The sequence below is a fragment of the Triplophysa rosa genome, linkage group LG21, assembly GCF_024868665.1.
Source record: "Triplophysa rosa linkage group LG21, Trosa_1v2, whole genome shotgun sequence".
In the NCBI taxonomy this organism is placed as follows: Eukaryota; Metazoa; Chordata; class Actinopteri; order Cypriniformes; family Nemacheilidae; genus Triplophysa; species Triplophysa rosa.
This window is the reverse complement of record NC_079910.1, coordinates 4,305,735-4,325,503: the sequence shown is the minus strand read 5'-3', so window position 1 is coordinate 4,325,503 and position 19,769 is coordinate 4,305,735. Positions and strand designations below refer to the sequence as shown.

The 19,769-nt window shown below is 40.1% G+C and overlaps 1 protein-coding gene across 1 annotated transcript in view; it reads left to right on the top strand.

The window, feature by feature from the left end:
• The first annotated feature begins 379 nt into the window (after window positions 1-379).
• rarga (retinoic acid receptor gamma a) overlaps window positions 380-19,769 on the top strand; it is a 40,514-nt gene continuing 21,124 nt past the window's right edge. The window contains exons 1-2 of the mRNA XM_057363199.1: window positions 380-589; window positions 9,710-10,014. Of these exons, the coding sequence (XP_057219182.1) occupies window positions 9,846-10,014 (169 nt within the window). The 5' untranslated portion in view covers window positions 380-589; window positions 9,710-9,845. The remainder of the gene's footprint in view (window positions 590-9,709; window positions 10,015-19,769) is intronic.

Below are 19,769 nucleotides of genomic sequence, written 5' to 3'. Positions count from 1 at the left end.
GCATATTCCTTCAGGATTTATCTCTTTTAGAGAATATACATGATTACAATGAATAGCAAATCTATACACAGTGTGTATTACACACTCGTAGTTTTTAGCGCAGAATGTGTTTTTTGTGGGGCAAATTGTATTCAGCACTTTAAAAATGAGTTCTATATCTGCTACTTAACGCATGTCACTGTGTGAATACAGAGTAAAATAAGAGAAAGACAGAGCTGACGAATTGAGAGAGAGAGATTGAGGGAGAGAGAGAACGAGGCACAGAATTAAAAGCAGAAATTTAAGCTTTCCGTGCCTCTGTTTCTTCCCTCTAGGCATTTTGTGGCTTGTGAAAAATGTGCTGTATATTTGAAGGGTGGAGTCACGTGACCCAGACAGGGTTCATGAATCAGAGCGCATAATTATTTCTAAGAGACGAAAAGAAGAGAGAGAGGGAGGGAAAGCGAGCTGGAGAGGCAGAGAAAAGGAAGAAGAGTGAAAGAAACGACGGTGTAGCGTGAAAGGGACTCTGACGAACGAAGAAAGCGTGCGCCTCGTCTTTTCTCCTCGCGACTCCTTGAATCTTTCTCGCGGATCTCGGTCCGAGCGGGTGAGTGTAACTTTCGCTCAAGTCCATCCAACACTTCAGTTGTTTACACTTCAATCTGCCTTAAATCCAGAGTGAGAGGCCGCAGTGATTTAAAACCAAAACAAACAGATACGGCGATCGGTCGTATTAATGGCAGCACTTTAATCGATTTGTTTAAATCTAAATGTCGCGCCTGCGCTGTGGGTCCGTGTTTTCATTTACCTGCGGTGTTGATGTGCTTTCTGTATCCGCGATGAACAAAGTGGCATTTTTCGTCCTCGTGCATACCGTTAAATGATAGAATATACCTTGACATGTGCAGAACACTTTTCTGACAGGTCGGAGTTTTTAGTATCTCTAGCAATGTGAATTACAAGTATGCGTTTAAATCTGAGATGAGTTTGTGTTGTGTAGCCTACTGCCTCTGGTTTAGGGAAGGTGTTTTCGCAAGCATCCTTTGCACAGTAAAAATATTTTGCCAGTTAACTGAAAACATGTGTTTAAAGAGGCAACATCTGAATAAACGGGTATATTCTAGTTTAAAAAGTTAATAATTATTTATATAATAAGTATACATTGGGTTACATCAATGAAAGTAGTTTTTCGGGTCAGCTCAGGTAAACCTATTGCCATTTACAGTAAAGTCACTTTAACTTTAAGTTACATATTTTCTCTTATACGATCTAATGGTTCAAAAGAAGTACAGTAATAGGAACGGCACTGTAGCACCTGTTCTCTGGCTGTGATTTTCGCTGTGATTTAATGATTCGGTCGAGTCTGTGATTTGAAAGGTTTTCCTCTCTTTTTCGTCATTATGTTATGTGTGATTTCACAAGCTAAAACGTTTTTCGCAAGTTTATAGCCAGTGTGTCAGCTTGCTGTGAACGATTTATGCCATTTTGAATGTGTGACAGCACGTCATAGCTCACGCATCCAAACCCAAATTCGGGGCAGAGAAAAATAGAGTAAAAATGAAATGGCGTTAGCTGTGTACGCATTACATTCACATCCCCAAACCAATGTATGCACCTTTTTTTAAACGAGAAAGGAATGGGCCAGCCCTTTTTTTGTTGTGAGCTGTTTATGTCTGAGAGATCAGCTACATGAGTTTACATGAACTCGCACAAAAGAACCGGAGACAAGGAAAAACAAACCATTGTCAAACCAGATATTCACGTTTCACCACAACCAAGACTCCCGTTCCGACTCCAGCAGGACTGTGGAATCTGTTCTCAGCAGTACAGTCACTGTAATGGAATATGGGAGCGTCTTAAAGTGTTTGTATGTTTGGATAAACTGCTGTCATTATGTCCTTGAGTATATTTTTCCTTTGGCATGACAGTGAAGTGTGCCTTCATCGCACAGTACGTTACGTCCCGACCCTTATTCAAGTTTTAGATTTACAACATTACCTGCTGGATATTTTCATACAACGGTTATTAATAGTAACATGTTTTACTTACTGTAGGGTTTTGTATGCTATATATAGTCCCCTTTAGTCTATTTTTGTGTTTTTCCTAAATTTTGAGTTTTTTGTTGCGCCATAGACCAGATGCCACCTTGCTGTCTGCCCATGTCCCCATAGCCGTCTCGTCTCCTGGAATCATGAATCCGACTTTTTCTTTGGAATTTTGGGGAGCAGTAGAACATAAGTAGCAGGGAGGGGCTGAACAGGTGTTTTATGGGGGATCTTTGGAGGGGGGTTCATCTGTTCTGTACTCTGTAATTATGAAGGAAACCGTCAGATTTCCTTGTATATTTTTGCAGGTGTGCAGGGATGTGTCCTTTAACTACGGGTGTATAAAAGACTTTATGTGTCGAGCTATGTGTGTGAAAGCGTATCTCATAACTCCTTATAGAAGTCCCTGTGTGTGTGTGTGTGTGTGTGTGTGTGTGTGTGTGTGTGTGTGTGTGTGTGTGTGTGTGTGTGTGTGTGTGTGTGTGTGTGTGTGTGTGTGNGTGTGTGTGTGTGTGTGTGTGTGTGTGTGTGTGTGTGTGTGTGTGTGTGTGTGTGTGTGTGTGTGTGTGTGTGTGTGTGCGCGTGTGCTTTTTTTCTATTAATGTGTCTGTGCTATGTGTGTGTTTATACTCATGAATGCTTTCCTTTGCCAGGGCTACTGTAATGAGGCCCATCTATTACCTTCTATTGGCCTGATTAAATAAACTGTGTTCATCTGAAATAGCTAGTTAGGCTCAGCGGCCATCTCATTTGTTTTTATAAATCAGATTCCTTGTCTGATTACTCTATGTAATAAACCGCAACTACAATCTTGCCACAATCATGTTAATCCTCTGATCTGATCTTAACCAATTAGTTAACCTTGTATCCTTAGAGAAATACTGCAATCATAAACACGCTTGCCGGCTGTGGTGATTCTCTCTCTGTTGACATGTTTTACATCCACTTAAACAAGTTTTTTTTATTTATCTTTTGTTGTTTATTTTTTTCTGTGCACATGTGCTCAGCTTCTCCACATCACACGATGGAACAGAACTGTCACAACTGATGTGTCATTTTGTCGTCTGAATCTATTCCATCACTGTTTCCATTTCACTCTTCTTTTCCTCGGAACGGTTACACCTGGTGTTAAGATCCATCTGGGGGATCCGATCACAAGTGCTCAGACAGGACGCGTCACTGTTTACACGTGGTATTAAAATGCAGCTCGTGTGACCACCTGTAATTGGATTTCGATCAGAGAGTTTCTGATTTCATCACTATATACATCAACAGATCACATATTGCACTGTAAAAAAAAAATCAGGCCACAACTTAAAATTGTCTAGAATTGTCTAAAAGTTATTATGACCAATCACAGACCGGAAGTTAACTTTGGGTCAGGCACGTACATACGATGAAATCGTCTATAATGCTTGTTGAAAACGAAAAAAACAAAAAAATTGCCTATCCAAAAAGAATATCTTGGTTAATATTTACACCCACATGTGATTGGATTACCTGAGGAGGACATTAATACCAGGTGTCTCTTGCAAAGCGTTCTGAGTTATGGCTTCATAACTGAATCCGAACGACAAATAGTTTTTTTACTTGATTTAATCATCTCATATAAAAAACTAACTATCATGTGAGAAGTAACTTTTCACCCTTAGTTTGGCTCTGAATTGAGTCCTTGTCAAAGCCACTGGTTATTTCGCAATTGATTTTCATTTTTGATTCTTTCAATTACTCATTGGGGTGGGGGGGTGTGGTTGAATGATATACCTAAATAGCTTGATGACGGATATTATAGTGTTGTCAGTGTTGTTCTGTGATTGGGTGTGATGAATGTTTGTCGGCTGCCAGGAAAGACTCTGTGTCAGACGGGCTTTAATTGATGGGATATGTGACTCCGATGTGAAAGATCATCTATCACTCTTAATAAGAAAGCAGATGAATTCAAACGTGTCCGTGTTATCTCTCACAATGAAAAGGTTTATGAAGGGCTTTCTCAGCAACAACTGCCTGTTGACAATGATACGCTTTGTTTAACTTTGAAGCGGTCCATTTTGGCAAAGCTATATTTGATTATTGTTTACTAATAACGCTTGACAGCGCTGTAACCAACGTCCCGTGTAGTCACGTGGGTTAAGTAACATGCAAGTTAAGTCGTAAATAAAAATAAGAGTCAAAAGAAGCTCGAGAAAGATATTTTTGATTTGTGTATCTGAGTGTTAATGATGTCTGACCTTTGAACCTCCATTAGGATTTTTTTGACCCTCCTCTTGACCATGTGACCTCCACAACACCCGGAGGTTCCATTCGCCAGGGCCAGACTTTCCACACATACGTCTCGCCTTCAAACATCTTTCTTCAATTGAATCCACACAGAACTCATTCAAGGTTATGGCGCAAAGCGCTGTTATGATTTCACCAATGTCTTTTTGTAATGTCTCCCATGCATAACAAGAAGAAGACAAATTGTTTCAGCCATCAAAGTTTTGAGCGTAAACATCCCTCGGATACATGTGGGGATATTTTATGCAGGATATGACAATTATTTGTTTCTCCGAAAGTATGTAAACCATGAGCGGATTTCTTTTTTTAATTATCAGATGTGGGTTTTGTGTCTTTAGTGTTTTTGAACCAGTGCCGTATGGATTGGAAATGGAAGGCCTTTTGTGCGTTTAGTTAATAAACATTTATGTACAGTATGTGGCAGACGGTCCTTTCCAAAGTGACTTGCATTCAAGTGACAGTGAACATTGTATTGTGCATTAATGGTTTGGGATTCAGATGTTAAACCTTGGCACTTAGCATCATGCTCTACAAGTTGGTTTCAATGGAATTCTGAATAGTTGACTAACTTCATTGGAAGTTTGTGAAGTTTGTTTCTGCTAGTTGGGTTCGTTGGAATTCTTGAAGTAGTTCACATTCATCCATTTAGCAGATGCTTTTATCCAAAGCGACTTGCAAATGAGAGAGCATTTAACATTTTGTCTGAGTCACCAATGATGTTCGTAACTAGGAAGTTAAATCTAGGGAATAATGAACGACACAAAAAACATTGAAGTGATCACTATATTTTCACTTGGTCTTTTTTGAGAACGGAGCATTTTGTTCTATACCGTAAGTGAACCTGATACCTCACGTCGACGATTCCAGAGGCCTCACCCACAAGACGTCTGATCTGAATCCATACCTTCATTTGCGGTGCTATACAGATCCTCTGTCGTTCGGGGGGAACGCTCGAGGGCATACGGTCGGATGTGTCGATCTGTCTTGGTGCTGATTGACGGGCTAATGTGGAAAGTTACAGTAGCTTTAAAGGCAAAGCGCCGTGAGCTTAGAACGGAGGAGTGGAAATATCCAGAGCACAGGCAGGAAATGAACTCAAACCGCTGTACCATCCCAAATCCATCACAGCTCTGTTGGAAGAACGGTTTGCGGTTGTAGCCAGGCACAAGGGAAAAAAAGTCGCCCATCGGCTCCAGCGGTTAATGCCTCCTCGCATTTTTAAACTTTTCGTTTGCGTAGGCGATTTCGCAGTTCGCTTTTTTCGACAATGTGATGCATTCTGATCTGCAATTGAGTGAAATTGACCATTCTTCCGCCCAGAGAGGAGAGAATTGTCATCAGCCACATGAATTACACAGAGCCGATTCTGTCATAGATACACGGCGCATCACCCAACCATGCCAGGAGCATTTTCTCTTTCCTTTCTGTCTCTCTCGCCGTCTCGCTCAATCTTTCTTTCTGTGTCTAATAGGCCCCAGCATGATCTGCTTAATGATGTGTTTGTTCTGTGAGGAGAAACAGTGGTGAAATCAGGGTTTTGGAAAGTCCCAGCCTGTTCATCTAAGCCCCGCTAACGCCGGGCCTGCGGTGGGTGCCCGCTGTTGCCCACAAACCCCCACCCTCATCCCCCCGGCTGCCAGAGCTGGCTATAGGGGAGTTTGAAAAAGCGTGTGTGAGGGTCAGCCAGCGAATAGCAGTAATGGGAGAACGTGTGTGTATGTACTTATACATATGTGTGTGTGCGCCCCAGGGGCCCTTGCCAGAGAGAGAGGGCGAGGGCCCTAAAATGAGCTCACTTTATGCACAGCTCGCCTGCCATAAAAGCAGAACATACTCTGTAAAACTCTTTGCCGATGTGACTCATGAAAGCGCACGGGTGCCAAGCGGTTTATTAATTCATTATTGTGTTTGGGAAAATTCTAGGAACACATAGATCCCTTTTCAGTCGGTTCCCCCGTTTCAAACGGCTGCATGAGTTTTGGATTTTCCCCTGCTTGCTTTTTTCCTTCTTCCACTATTTTTCTGCTCTTTGTTTCTCTCCCTCTAAAAGTTTTTTTGGGTGTGATTTTGATGTTTTCCTATATTCATTGTCCCCGCTTCTCTCTTTCGTTTTCTGTTTTGTTCCCAGTGTCTGCCTTCTTTTGTTTCTCGACGTTCTTACTGCCGGTAAAGAGTCAAAAGTTCAGAAGACTTAATGCTCTGTAATGTATTTAAAAGGGTCTCTCTCTTCCATTCGGTTTTGTTTTAGTTGATGCACTTTTTTCCATCTTATCTCATCTTATCTCATCTTATCTTATATCTTATCATTTACCATATAACGGTATTTTATTTAATGCCTTGTATAAATCGCAGTGCAAACTAAGCATTTCAAATGAAATTAATTCTGGTATCACGCTTGGTGAATATACAGCATTGACTGATACGCGAGGAAAACGTGATTACAGTATCTTTTAGTTCACAATAAGGGTTTTAGCGAATCGTGACTTTCGCACAGTCGGTTCTCCTCTATTGCATTGCGAAGAATTTATTCTGCGGTGCCTTGTCTCCAGGGCGAACGCGTTAAAGCAGTGTGTGGTTTTGAATGGCGAGCTCTAAATGATATCTGTTACATATGGAACAGTTCTGAGGGGTCACGGACAGAGTTGAAGCAGGGGAGGGTTAGAGGAGGGGGCCGTGCGGGCATTGATGGGTTCGAGGGCATATAGAGACGCAGATGAAAACCAGACCTGGAGAAGGGGTGGGGGATATGGCAAGGCCTTGTTGTGGCTGGCTATGGGCGTGTGCCTATCGGCTGAGCTCAACGTGGCCACACTAGCTTGGATGCACATGTGGAAGAGTTTACTGTAATGGAACTCTAAATTAGTAGTGGTTTTGAAGCTGCCTGCAGCAGTAGGCTGTAATTAACTGGCTCTGCTGAAAGAAACAGAACCAGAGGGTGGCTGGGAAGGCTTTGTGTGTCGGACAGATGTGTGTATACTGGAGCCATAGAAGAACAGGGCACATCGGGGAGAGAAACAATATTTGTTTTAGCATGTTCTAATGGATGTTTTCGCATTAGATTCTTATAAAACATTCTCTTTTAACAGGACACACGTATGCGTGACTGGGAAAAAACGCTTCTTTATGCGGATTACTGTAGAGCTGTGTGTGTTTGTTATGGAGAGGCTATGTGTTCAGGTGCGAGGTTTTTTTTCCGATGGTGAGAAAGAAGCCGTACGAATGTGTGTTTTGGAAAGCACAAGCTTTTTCCTGGCTAGAGAGCCACCCCCGTAGTGCCCCCCAGTGCCCGTACGCTGTCATTGAATCTGTCTCTCTCTTTTTCGTTAAACGTGTTTATCCCGAGTTCACAAGCAGGATTTTTCCCTTGCTTTTGCCTCGATTCACAAACCGCAGCGCTTCCAAAAAGCGCACAATTCTTTGGCTCAGCTCATTTCTCAAAAACCACATTTAAAAAACAAGCCGGCGGCACCACCCACTCGTAAAATCGGCAGAGGGGGAGAGGAAACAAAAAGTTGAAGGGGACAGACCAACAAGCAAGTGAGGAAGAAGACTACTTCTCTTATTAAAGCGCTCAAGTTTACATAGAACACACGCATGGGTACTGTAGGTTTGTTCATTTTTTTTAAACTTCTTCACAAACAGGGCATACAAAGCATACATTTAAAGTGGTCCTCACTATTTCAAAGTAGGGCTGTCATGATTACGAAATTTGGTTGATGATTAATTGTCTATTAAATAATTGCGATTATGGTGATTAATTGTCCGTGTAAAGGCTTTGACAATTATAACGAAGAATTTCAATTAATTTATTCAATGAATAAAATATAGATACATTAAGAAATGTGAAAATTCTGTAAATAACTAGTAACATTCCCTATAGAGTAACCTTAAGAGAAAAGTCTGTCTTAACAGAAAAAACTGAGATGTGAGAATGAAGTCGTCTTGCTGTGTAGACACGGCAAATCTGAAATAAAACTCATAAACACAAAAAATACAAATCTGATACAACTCAAACGAGGAAGAAATGTCATTCGAACATAACAGTGAGTGCCGATCAAGGACGGTGGATGTAAAATGCTGCAGATCACCCTTGTTTTCAAAGGATTTACAATAATTGCGGTTATCTGAAATAATTGCGATAAGGCGGTTATTTAATAATTGTGACAGCCCTATTTCAAAGGCTCATAAACTGTCCGAATTATGTTTTGCTTTAAATCTAAAAATATGACATTTCTGTAAGAGTTAAGTTTAGGGTATAATATCATTATGTAAGAAAACCACTGCGTTAATGAAAGATCTTTCATGGTCCGTGTGCGTAGGAGATGTACTGGAGGTCTCTCGGGCATAGAATGAGGTTTGAATCGACTTTTCCATAATTGTACATGTCCGGTTTCACCAACAATGTGGGTGAGCTCATTTCTGACCGTGTCGTTGATGGAAAGTAAAACAGAAAGGTAACGAAAGCAAGAGATTGAACAGGAATAGAAACATGCAGAATTATTTTGACAAACAAGCCGCCATGTCTTTTCGTTTCACTGTTGTCTTCTCCAGTGGAGCCCGAGTCAGGGCCTCAGGTCTGTGGGGAGAGAGAGTAAAGCTGTGCAGGGACGAGAGACTGGCAGCACAAACAGAGAGGCTCTTTCTTGTGGAGTTTCGGTGATTTAAATCATATGGAATAGTCTGGAAACACCACAAACGTCTGGACACTTTTCAAATTGGAGGAGACAAGAGCTCTCTCTCTCTCTCTTGCTCTCTTTATAGTTCTTTCTCTCTTTCCCCAGCCTAACTTTTTCCTAACCGCTTTAATTTTCTTTTTTCTCTGTCCTCTCTGTATTTACCATGTTTGTGCTGTACTGGAGTCTGTGAGTGCCTTGTCAATTCTAATAGCTGGATTTGTGCAAACGGTGCAGTCTGAAAAAAGAGCATCTTTTCTGTTATTTTGACCTGTTTCTCCAGTTTTTAATTTAAATTTGGGAGCAATATTGTTAGTAGTAGTATGGTAATTTTACCTAAACACAAACCTATAAATAGTAAATACAGAAAAACTGAAAATAATTTTGAAATAATCTCCTAATTTTCTTCCGCGTCTATATATATATATGTATAAAAAATGATGTTGTTGATAATCTTATATCAAAATATATATATATATATATATATATATACTGAATATAGTTAAGCTAAAAACAACATATAATTTTAATGAATAAATGATCATACAACATATTTTCACTTTACTGTACATGTAACTGATAATAATGTGACAAAGTGATTTGAATTTCCAGAATTCGTATTTTATACTACATAACAGACAATGCGATAAATGTTACACTTACTGTTTATATATAGTATGTACTAAGCTGAACTTCATACATTCTTTGTTTAACATAACTATTTTTTTCTAGGTTCATCCTGTTGGACAACTAAAACCTAACCCTGAGTTGTGGCTGAGGTGAAATCCCGAGCAGTTTGCCAACATTGTCAGGTACGCCACAGGAGCACTTAACCAGCCTGGCTAACTTTTGGCAACCGACCATCGCCATGGCAACCAACCGGGACCGGCAGGTGGGTCACATGACCGGCTTCCCCCCTGCTGTCTACCCCTTCGCCTTCAATACCATGCGGAGTCACCCCCCTTTTGACCTGCTGACCAATAGTAGCCTGTTTGGCCGTTTCGGGGCGGATCTTCCCAAAGAAATGGCTGCGCTGTGTGAGTATTGTACCTGAATTTTGTATATACCAACTATTTATGTTTCACATACTAATTTCAAAAGTAATATGTGAAACAAAATAGGTGATTCTGAGTATGCTGACATGTTGTCACATGACATTACCATGTCTAGTTTGCGCCTTGAAAATAATTACATTTATTTTACATTTTTAGTCCAATTTTTAGTGTTAAAATATCACTGTGTTCCCTATTTTATACTAAACATTTTGGCCAGATAATAGGACAAAAATCGTATATTTCCTCGTTGAAAGATAGATCTAGTTATTAGAAGCCTTTATCTTAACATTGGCTGTAGTATGCTTTTCCAAAAAGAGCCAGAAGCATGTGCATGTTTGTTTATCTGTTTAGTTGTGAATGTGAATGGATGAAAAAAAGAGACTGTCTCTTTAAAGTTTCAGCTCTCTTTTTATTTACATAGTGTTCATTAAGGAGCATTAACAGAAGGGCCATGAAGCTCTTTTGAACTCTTTGAACTTTTTGCCAGCTAGCCAGACTTGTTATCTGGAAAAAATGACATTTCTTATGTTTTTTTCCATCGCTGCAAATAGAATGCGTCACAGGGGGCGCTGTTTTACATTTTACTGCAGTGACAGACAGAATAAAAAAACAAAAGAAATCATGTTTGCATTTAGATTTTTAGCTGTTCAAGTTTTTCATTACAACTAATCCTCTTTTTTATAGTACTGTATTCAGTTGCAGTTTACATCCAGAATGTGTTGCGAAAATGTGTGCTGGTAGGCTGAAGACTTCTTTGGTTTAGATGTTAGCTTCAGGGAAAAGGTTTGCTACAGACATCTGAGATCTCATCTCAAGCCCTGAGGGGAGAATCTGTAATGGGTTTGAATGGCAACAGCGAAGCAGACTCTGAATCCCCGTTCCTCAAACACACATACACAAACACACTTCTCTCCCCTCCTGGTGTTCCTTTTTCCGTCCTCTGCAAGCCTGAACAAAACTCAAACCTCATAGATGTCAATCAGTATCCCCCCTCCCTTCAGCTGCCCACCTAATCCAATAGGTATTTACAGAAAGAGAGAGAAAAAGAGGGAGGGAGGGGTGATGGAAGCACCTGGGGATGACGTCCTAGTCCGGTGAAATCCAAGAACACACCCTGCTGCGAAAACACACATTGACGGATACACAATAAACAAACCTTTTTCTTTCCGCAGCTCATGAAAATTAGAAACACACTTGAGCTTGCATATACAGACGGCCAGGATCGAGGGCACTTTTGTTGAAAAACACTTTGCGTAATGACTTGTTAAAAAAACGCCCGGCTTTAGCTGGTTTGCTTAGGAGTCAGATGTTAATGAGCACACTGGGCTATGGCTTTAATTTTCACATCATTTTTTAATAGCCACAGTAACTTGTTTGTAAACTGCAAAACAGTTTCTGCCCCACGTTGTATGTTACCCATCCAAAAGGCACATCAGACCTTAAGCAATGTCAAGAATTGGGTGAGACTCGAGACCACAGAGGCCCTAATTAGCTTTTGGGGATGGCGTTTGACATTCTTTTCAGACAGGCATGTCACAAGTTGTTTTACTGGGTCATTCTCATCCCCGCTTTGAGCAGAGGGAAAACAGAAACAGACCAGCATCTGCCCAGTGCTGTTTTAGCAGGAGTTGGTTTAACAGGCCTTTTCATTGTTGTCGGAGCTGTCTGACGGCTAGACTGCAGAAATCCCCAGTACATAAAGGCCCAGCATACTGAAGACCCTATGTATGTGTGTGCTGGTGTATTTGCTGAATGCTTCTCTAGACCGATGTGTGTAATTTCCTAGTAAAGACTGTCATGATTTTGCTCACTTTTGTTAGGTGTGTTCAAGCAGGGACAGGTTCAAGTACTTCCCACAACAGTGCAGCTGGCACAGAGCTTTTAGAAATACAGTACCTGTTCAACATGCTAGATAAATAGAAGGACAACAACAATAGACATAGACAGGCAGACAAACAGACAGATAGATAGGCAAGCAGACAGACGGGTATATAGGTAGATAGCTAGACAGACAGATAGAACTCGTTTTTTACAGACAGACAGATAGGTAGACAGAAAGGCTGCCATATAGACAAGATAAAAAAATTATTCATAGATGGATGGATGGATGGATGGATAGATACAGTAGATAGATAGATAGATAGATAGATAGATAGATAGATAGATAGATAGATAGATAGATAGATAGATAGATAGATAGATAGATAGATAGATAGATAGATAGATAGATAGATAGATAGATAGATAGATAGATAGATAGATAGATAGATAGATAGATAGATGGTTTTACATTGAGCGTGTGGAGCAGCTGCACTCTGCCTCTGGTCACTGGCTCCGTGTGGTAGTCTTACATGCCGGGCGTGCAGAAGCCGTTATCAGTTGATCCCTGTCATTATCGTACAGTAGCTCTTCAAACAAACAGTTGAAAGCCCATTACCAGTACTTACCCTGTGATAGCATCTCGCCTGAGCCCCCAAACGCTCCTGAAACCTTTTACCAATCAGAGGAGGAGGCCGTCGAGCTCCGGGCCGCCAAACGGGATGTTTTGAAAAGCTGTTCGGTCATTTCCTTCAACCAGACTGAAACCGTGTGGCTCTGATCTAATAGTCCTGCTATGGCTCTCTCTCTCTCTCTCTCTCTCTCTCTCTCTCTCTCTCTCCTGCTGCACATATCAATGATATTAGTTTCCCTTTGGCATGTGAGAATAAGCCTTTATTGTTGTGACTGGGGCCAAACTGTTGTGTAAAGGCACTTGTATTGTGTGAAAGAGAACAGCACGCTTGTTCTAGCTTGTCCCCCAGAAAGAGGCAAACATTTTGTCGTTCACTGCCCCCACAGGAATGAATCGGTATAGTCGCACGCATAAAAATGTGTGCACATCCAGCAACATGAGACTCAACATACCTGCACTGTTATATAATTGAGACCAGATTTGGCATCTCGCTGGCGTATTACAAACTGTGATTTAAAAGCCCCGAGCGATGTTAAAATGCAACATTGTGTTGTGATTGATATAGATGAACGGATTGTTGAAAGAAACGTAAAGGTTAATATGGGTCTGTGGCATAAAAAATTATTTACAGAAAAAGGATTATTCCTGCACAATCTGTGTGCTTTTGTGTGAGGGAAATTGAATTGAAAAGAGAGCCATGCATATGTCTGGAACAGATCTTTATTTCCTGAAAGATGTCATTGTCTTTCATCTCCACCTCTGCATTTCTGCCAGGCTTCTCTTTAGTTCTTCACTCTTCACCTTCAGGAGTAACTCACCCAGTTCTGGTGCATGAGTCAGTTATCAGAGGCTCTTAAGATTCTCACTGTGAGCCGGTTCATTGTCTTTGTTGTGTGATTGTTTACACAGAGGCGTTCAGCAGGAAGCAGATGAGTTTGGCCGTGATGGGTGATGGTGATTCATCAGATGTGACTGTCATCTAGCCCTGCTTTTGGGCATGGTGGAGACCCTGTATTTAATGTGGTCTGATTTGTATCAGCATTTTATGTGTGTTTTTAAGGATTCATATCATGTCCATGTTGGCATTTACCTAATTTGGTTTATTTCTGCCAATTGAATTTCCACCACAATATCATCACAATATCACAATATTCCTTTTTGACAAGAAGAACCAACCATTTTTTACATATTTTGCAACTACAAAAATATGCATTTTAATATTTTTCATTAATTTTTTTTATAAAAATGTCATACATTTTTTACATATTTCAAAAAATATTTAAAATATTTTTAAAGTGTTAAAGGGGTCAAATGGTGCGAATACATGTTTTTCTGTGTCTTTGGTGTGTTATGAGTTGCCCGTGCATGTATTAGACACGTAAAGTTTCAAAAATTAAAGTGTCGGAACAAAAGCTGCATTCTATCTAAAAGCGGATGCTCACCCAGACCTGCCTGAAATGCCTCGTGTAACCACACCCCCACAAATCTACATCAGTTCGTGGTATGAGTTGACTAAGACCGCCCAAATGTATACGCAAGTAAGGTCAGTCAGTACAATTGCTTTGGAACCTGATGTTCCAAATATGGTAATAGGCGTTACATTTCTGTCACACGCTTGCAGTATTCGACCAATCACTACAGACTGGTTAACTGGCCAATCATAGCACACCGCGCTTTTCAGAGCGATAAGCTTTGTAAAAAATCTGCGCGTTTCAGAGAGGCGGGACAAAGAGGAGATACAAACATGCACGGTATGTGGAAAATACAGCGTTTTTGAACCTTAAATCGTGTATACACATTGCTTTACATCAAAAACAAACGATAATATTCGTTTGAGCCGTGTCATATGACCCCTTTAAGTTACAATTACTTTAAAGCACATACATTTTCAAGTACAATAAAATAGGCTAATAAGTAATTTAAAGTAATTTTTTGTATATTTTTGATATATATTTTTTAAAATAATATAAATCATTTTTAATAAAATTGTAATAAAATTTTAAATAAAACAATTATTTAAAATTTTTAATATTAAATTGAAATTACTTAAGCCTATTTTATTGTACTTAAAAATTTAAATGCTTAATTTTTTTGAAAGTTCAGTTAAATTTAGCATTTCATAAAGATTTGTACTGTTTACGGAATGCTAAGGTACTTTATTTGTAACATTTTACAATAAGGTTGAATTCGTTAACATTAGCTAACATGAACTTACAATAAACAAAATCGTTTTTTCAGCATTTATTAATCTTTGTAAGTCAATACCAATATTCAGGTGCATTAAATGTCTGTATTTGCTTTTTGTAAAATGGAATTCATAAAGTCTTTGTTAATATTTTGCCCACAACTGACTCCCACGTTTTTCTGTTGTTTTCTGAGACGGTTCGAGAGAGCGGGAGAGATAGCCAGAAGTGAATTTCTCTCTGCCAGGTCATTATGAGCTCAGTTCGGAAATTTTGCAAATTGTTCACAAATGGAATCTCAGCTCTAGCGCCTCAATCCTTAAAATCCTGTGGATTACTTTCCTCCCCTGTAACCCTTCTGTTTTCCTCCTCTTCTGTGTGGATTTCCTTTCCTGATCCCACCATTCCAGAGAGACGGGCTAAAGCGGAGGTGAGAAACAGAGTGTGACAAGAGGAGGCTGTGAGTGGGTTGATATTGAAAGTTAGAGTGTTCTGGCATTTTAGCATGATGACAAATGAAGATAAAGAGCCGGCGTTGAGAGGGGGTGGAGCTTCACTGTTTCTGACTGGCAGAACTAGGCACGTGCAGTATGAGAATCGTACCATGGCGAACGGGTGTGGGAGGGGCTTCTTTATAGACATGGGGAGGAAACTTGTTCAAAGGGATGTGGCTTCACACTTGGTGGGAGGAGTGGGCAACTTTGCCAGTCAAGATCATAACTAGAAAACATGTGCGTCCTAGTTTTGAATAACTCATGTCAAAAGTCATGAGAATACTAAGAAAGCAAGACCATAGCATACCAGCTGAGGGAGAGAGAGAGGGCGAGACAGAGAGAGAGAGAGAGAGAGAGAGAAAACAGTCACAGATGCAGCGAAGGCTGGTTTGACAGATGGCCAAGTTTGATAAAATTGTGAAAAGTTCCACTGTTTCATTTATGTGCGGTACAAACCACAAGGAGGACTGGAACAGCGTGTCTCTCTGTTCAACCCCTTCGGTCTTCTTCGAGTGACACGACCAGACTCTCAGGGAGATGTATTGTGTGTACGAGTAAGATGTCAGGATAAGATTACATGTCTTTTCAGAGCAGAACATGTGTGATTTCGCTGGAGGTGGACGCTCTGATGAATGTACGAGCGAGCATGGACTTTTTCGAGATTTGAAACTGGTGTTTATGGCCACGATCGGTCATTTGAGCCCCATACGCAGGGAACTCTGGAATGTGTCAATGTGTTGAAACATGCATAATTCTGCACAGGATGTGATGTTGAGATCGAAAGTTGCACAGCGGTGTTTCTTGTCTTAGTTACCCCCACGGTCCAATCAGTGAAGCTCAAGTACCCCTTTAGCATCATCTATAGCATTATTAATGACAGGGCAAACTAGTCCAAACAATAAAGTTTTATTGTTTTGATGTATTAAGCATGCACTGCTCTGGTAGTTTCTTAGATTTGTGTATGAGCTCATGAGCTCATTGAGTGTAAGAAAGGTGCATTACAATCAAATGTATTATTATTTGTTCATTTAATTTAAGTTTTATTAATGAATGATACATGTATTCACTTTTAAGCTAAAAAGAAAAATCAAATGTGTTCAAAAGTACTAAACTGCTCTTCGGAATACTTGCTTCTGATTGTTCGATTGTTTTATCATTAAATAAACCCTTTCAGGGTGATACAAGACCCCTCTGCTGTGCATCACCCTGCTGGGCTTATTTTACAAAACAACCACCTGCTGGCGTATTAACTTTTACATACTTAAAATTTCCCACTGTTATATTTAAACGATAATTTTTGGATTAAATATATAAAATCTATTTGTAACTCTTTGCAATAAGGTTGTATTTGTTAACATTAGGTAAATGCATTAGCTAACATAAACTTACTAGTTTTCCCAGCATTTATTCATCTTTGTTAATGTTAGTTAATGTCATATTCATGCGAGTTCATTTTGCATTGTACAGGTACAGCATTTGATTTTGAAAATGTATTAGTAACTACTAAAATTAACATGAACTTGGATTAATAAATGCTGTAGTTGTTATTGTTAGTTCATGTCAGCTAATGCATAAACTAATATTAACAAATACAACCTTATTGTAAAGTGTAACCAATCTATCCTTCTAATCTTTTAAGTTTTCAAATACTTTCTAAATAAGTTCCTTCTGTAAGGTACTTTTGTATATAACATCACTGAATAGTATAATGGTTGTGTGTGCCGAAGGTGTGTGTTTCATTGTGTGTTTGTGTCGACGTCTGAGTGTTTCCTGATGGAGCTGCAAGGACTAGTTTTAGTAATCTGAGATGTGTGTGTGCAGACAGAGCTGAAATGAAGTGGTGTTCTCTGTCTCTGTCATCACTGGCAATTTGTCTGCACACGCACACACGCACAAACACACATGCGCACACACGCACACACACACACACACACACACACACGCAGAAAAACATGAACCTTTTGCTTACACTCAACATATGCACAAACATCCTGTGCTATATGACCTCATACATCGATCTAAAAACCTCAATAAATCAAAACAATAAAACTTTATTGTTCGGAAAAGGTTGCACTTTCTTTGCTCAGGAGACATAAGAGTTCTTTAAGCTTTTTAACTTTGTCTCGGATGTTTCATCTTAAATTCCTTTGGAGAAATAAACAAAATAGACGTTCTTGGTCAAAGGTTGCTCTTTTATAGCTTAGACAATGTTTTGGAGCTCTCAGTTATGTTCCTTTTTAAGTATTAAAGATAAATAAAGCATAAGCTAAATAAAAAAGACACAGTTGTTGACGTACAGTATAGAGCTTATAAATGAATGTGGATTGCATAACAGAATTTGATCTCACAATAATGTGGTAAGAAATGACTTTTGATTGACAACCTACTTGGGTCTGTTTAGTCATTTATTTATATTGCTGTCTTGAAGAAATAATTGAAATATTTGAGATACGTAATTTGTCTTTTCTATGGGGCCACACACAGGCAAACAGTGCAGCGAGTCCTGTTTAATATCTTTTAATGCATAGTGTCTGCTATCTCAGGTCAACATCAGTGAGTCACGTAGCCGTTAAACCTGATTCTACAGCTCGACTGAGATCGACTCATCTGGTGCGGCTCGTCTGGCCTGGAAAGTAAAGATGACATAGAGCCAGCTAAGTGAGATGGATTTCCAGCAGTTCTGGGTCTGTTTGTCATCTGAGTTTTGTCACATGAGAGGAAGGAGGGAATCGAGAGAGAGAGAGAGAGAGAGAGAGAGAGTTAAGAGTCAGACCTTTATGACGCCGAATACAAAACTGTCTTTAAAGATGTTTCTGTGTGGTTTAATAAGTGCAGCAGGGTGAACGAGTGTAACTTTGAAAACAGAAGGAAAAGGAGGGAGTGAAGCAGAGGTGGTGGAGAGTGATGGAGAATAGCTTGAGCTCCAGAGAGAGAGAGAGAGAGAAATAAAGGGAGGGAGAACAGGATAGGTTGGGGGAAAGTTAGTGGCCCAGTGGGGATTTCTTCTGGAGTTCAACCTCCTTGGCTGGGGAAGGGGAGGGGGAGGAGGAACTTGGGTCAGCACTATGAAGTTGGATTGAATGTCCAAGTCAAGTCTTTTTTTCCAGAAAGCACAGAACAGTTTTTAACAAAAGATTTTCAGCAGGAGAGAAGAAAAGTTGGTGAGAAAAGTCCTTTTTTGTTTCACAGTGAAAGTATGTGGGACTCGAATGTTTTTGTTACAAGATGCTCAAATCAAATTGCAAAGGAAGACAAACAAATATGTCTCTTGTTTTACTGTATTTTCACACCGTAAAACAATAATCAGCAATACCACATTTAAGGAGTAAACCAGAGACGTATTACAGTTAGAGCAGAAGTGTAAGTGCTGAGAAAGTGTCAGAAAAGCATTTGCTGATCACAATAATTTTGCATCATGCGTCAAAATAAAAAATGCATATAAATTGCTATTGTGTAGAATAAGACCAGACTTTCAACATTAAGTTACATTGAAAGTTTAACATTGAACTAGGAGCTTAAACTTCAAAAAAGAAGACAAAGAGCAGATTTTATTAGACTTCACGGCTTCCTCTGTCAACTATTATGCATTTGATCAGTTCTTTTGTTCATTCTTTTGTCGCTTTCTTCTTTTATGACGCAACAATTACATGCGGTACCGCAGCATCACAATTGATGTACTTTACTGTCTACTCAAACAAAAAGGCCATTAAAGAGCTTTATCTCCCCCACTCTCTCTCTCTTTCTCTCTCTCCGCTCTGTGACCATGAGGGTCGCCTAAAGAAAATAAATGAGAACCATAACAAAGTCAAGAGCCACAAGATCAATAAACAGCTTAATGAATGCCATTCTCAGCGCAAGCCCCGACGTGCTCTGAGAACCGCGTTTCGTTTCTCCGCAAGTGTGAAAAAGAGAAGGGGGTTTGGGAAAATAAAAAGCAGAACTGCGAGAGAGTGGGAGATTGAGAGCGTGTTTGTAAGGGAGGGCAGTGTGTGTTTATAGAGAACCCGACCAGCAGCGCAGATTGACAGGAAGTGGTGTCTTTTCTTAGGCTGCTGGACCGTACCACTACCAGCAAGTTGACGGGGGTGGGGGGGTTGGTCGGGGAGGGGGTCTGCCGAAGATGGATGAGGCAAGGCCGGGCCGCAGGCACCTCTGTTGCTCTAAGCATTGTGTTCAGCTGTTTGCTTGACTTGAACCCTGGTATGGCTCCATCCACTCCCCAGCTGTTCACTCATTGAAAGCCATTGGCACTGACACTGGCAGAGCTATTTATTTCGTGGAGTTTTTTTCCAGGTCATGTAGTTGCTGATTGCCTGTGTGTGGTGGAGGTATATGTGGTAGATTTATTGGGGGTTGGGGGCGTAATTTAGGGCACGAGTGAAAGTGGGTGACTGGGGTAAACTTGTTTTGAAAGTTGAATTAGGTACTGAAACCATTTTGAGTGCTGCAGTATGTAACTTCTGAAACGTAAAATTACTTCAGGTACTTATGTGTTAAAGTCAAATATAGTTAAAATAACCCGTGAAATCTGACCTGACAGCTCAAATTATAAATCATTATTATTATTATAAGCTTAACGTTGTGAATCGGGTAAAAGAGACAGTTTTG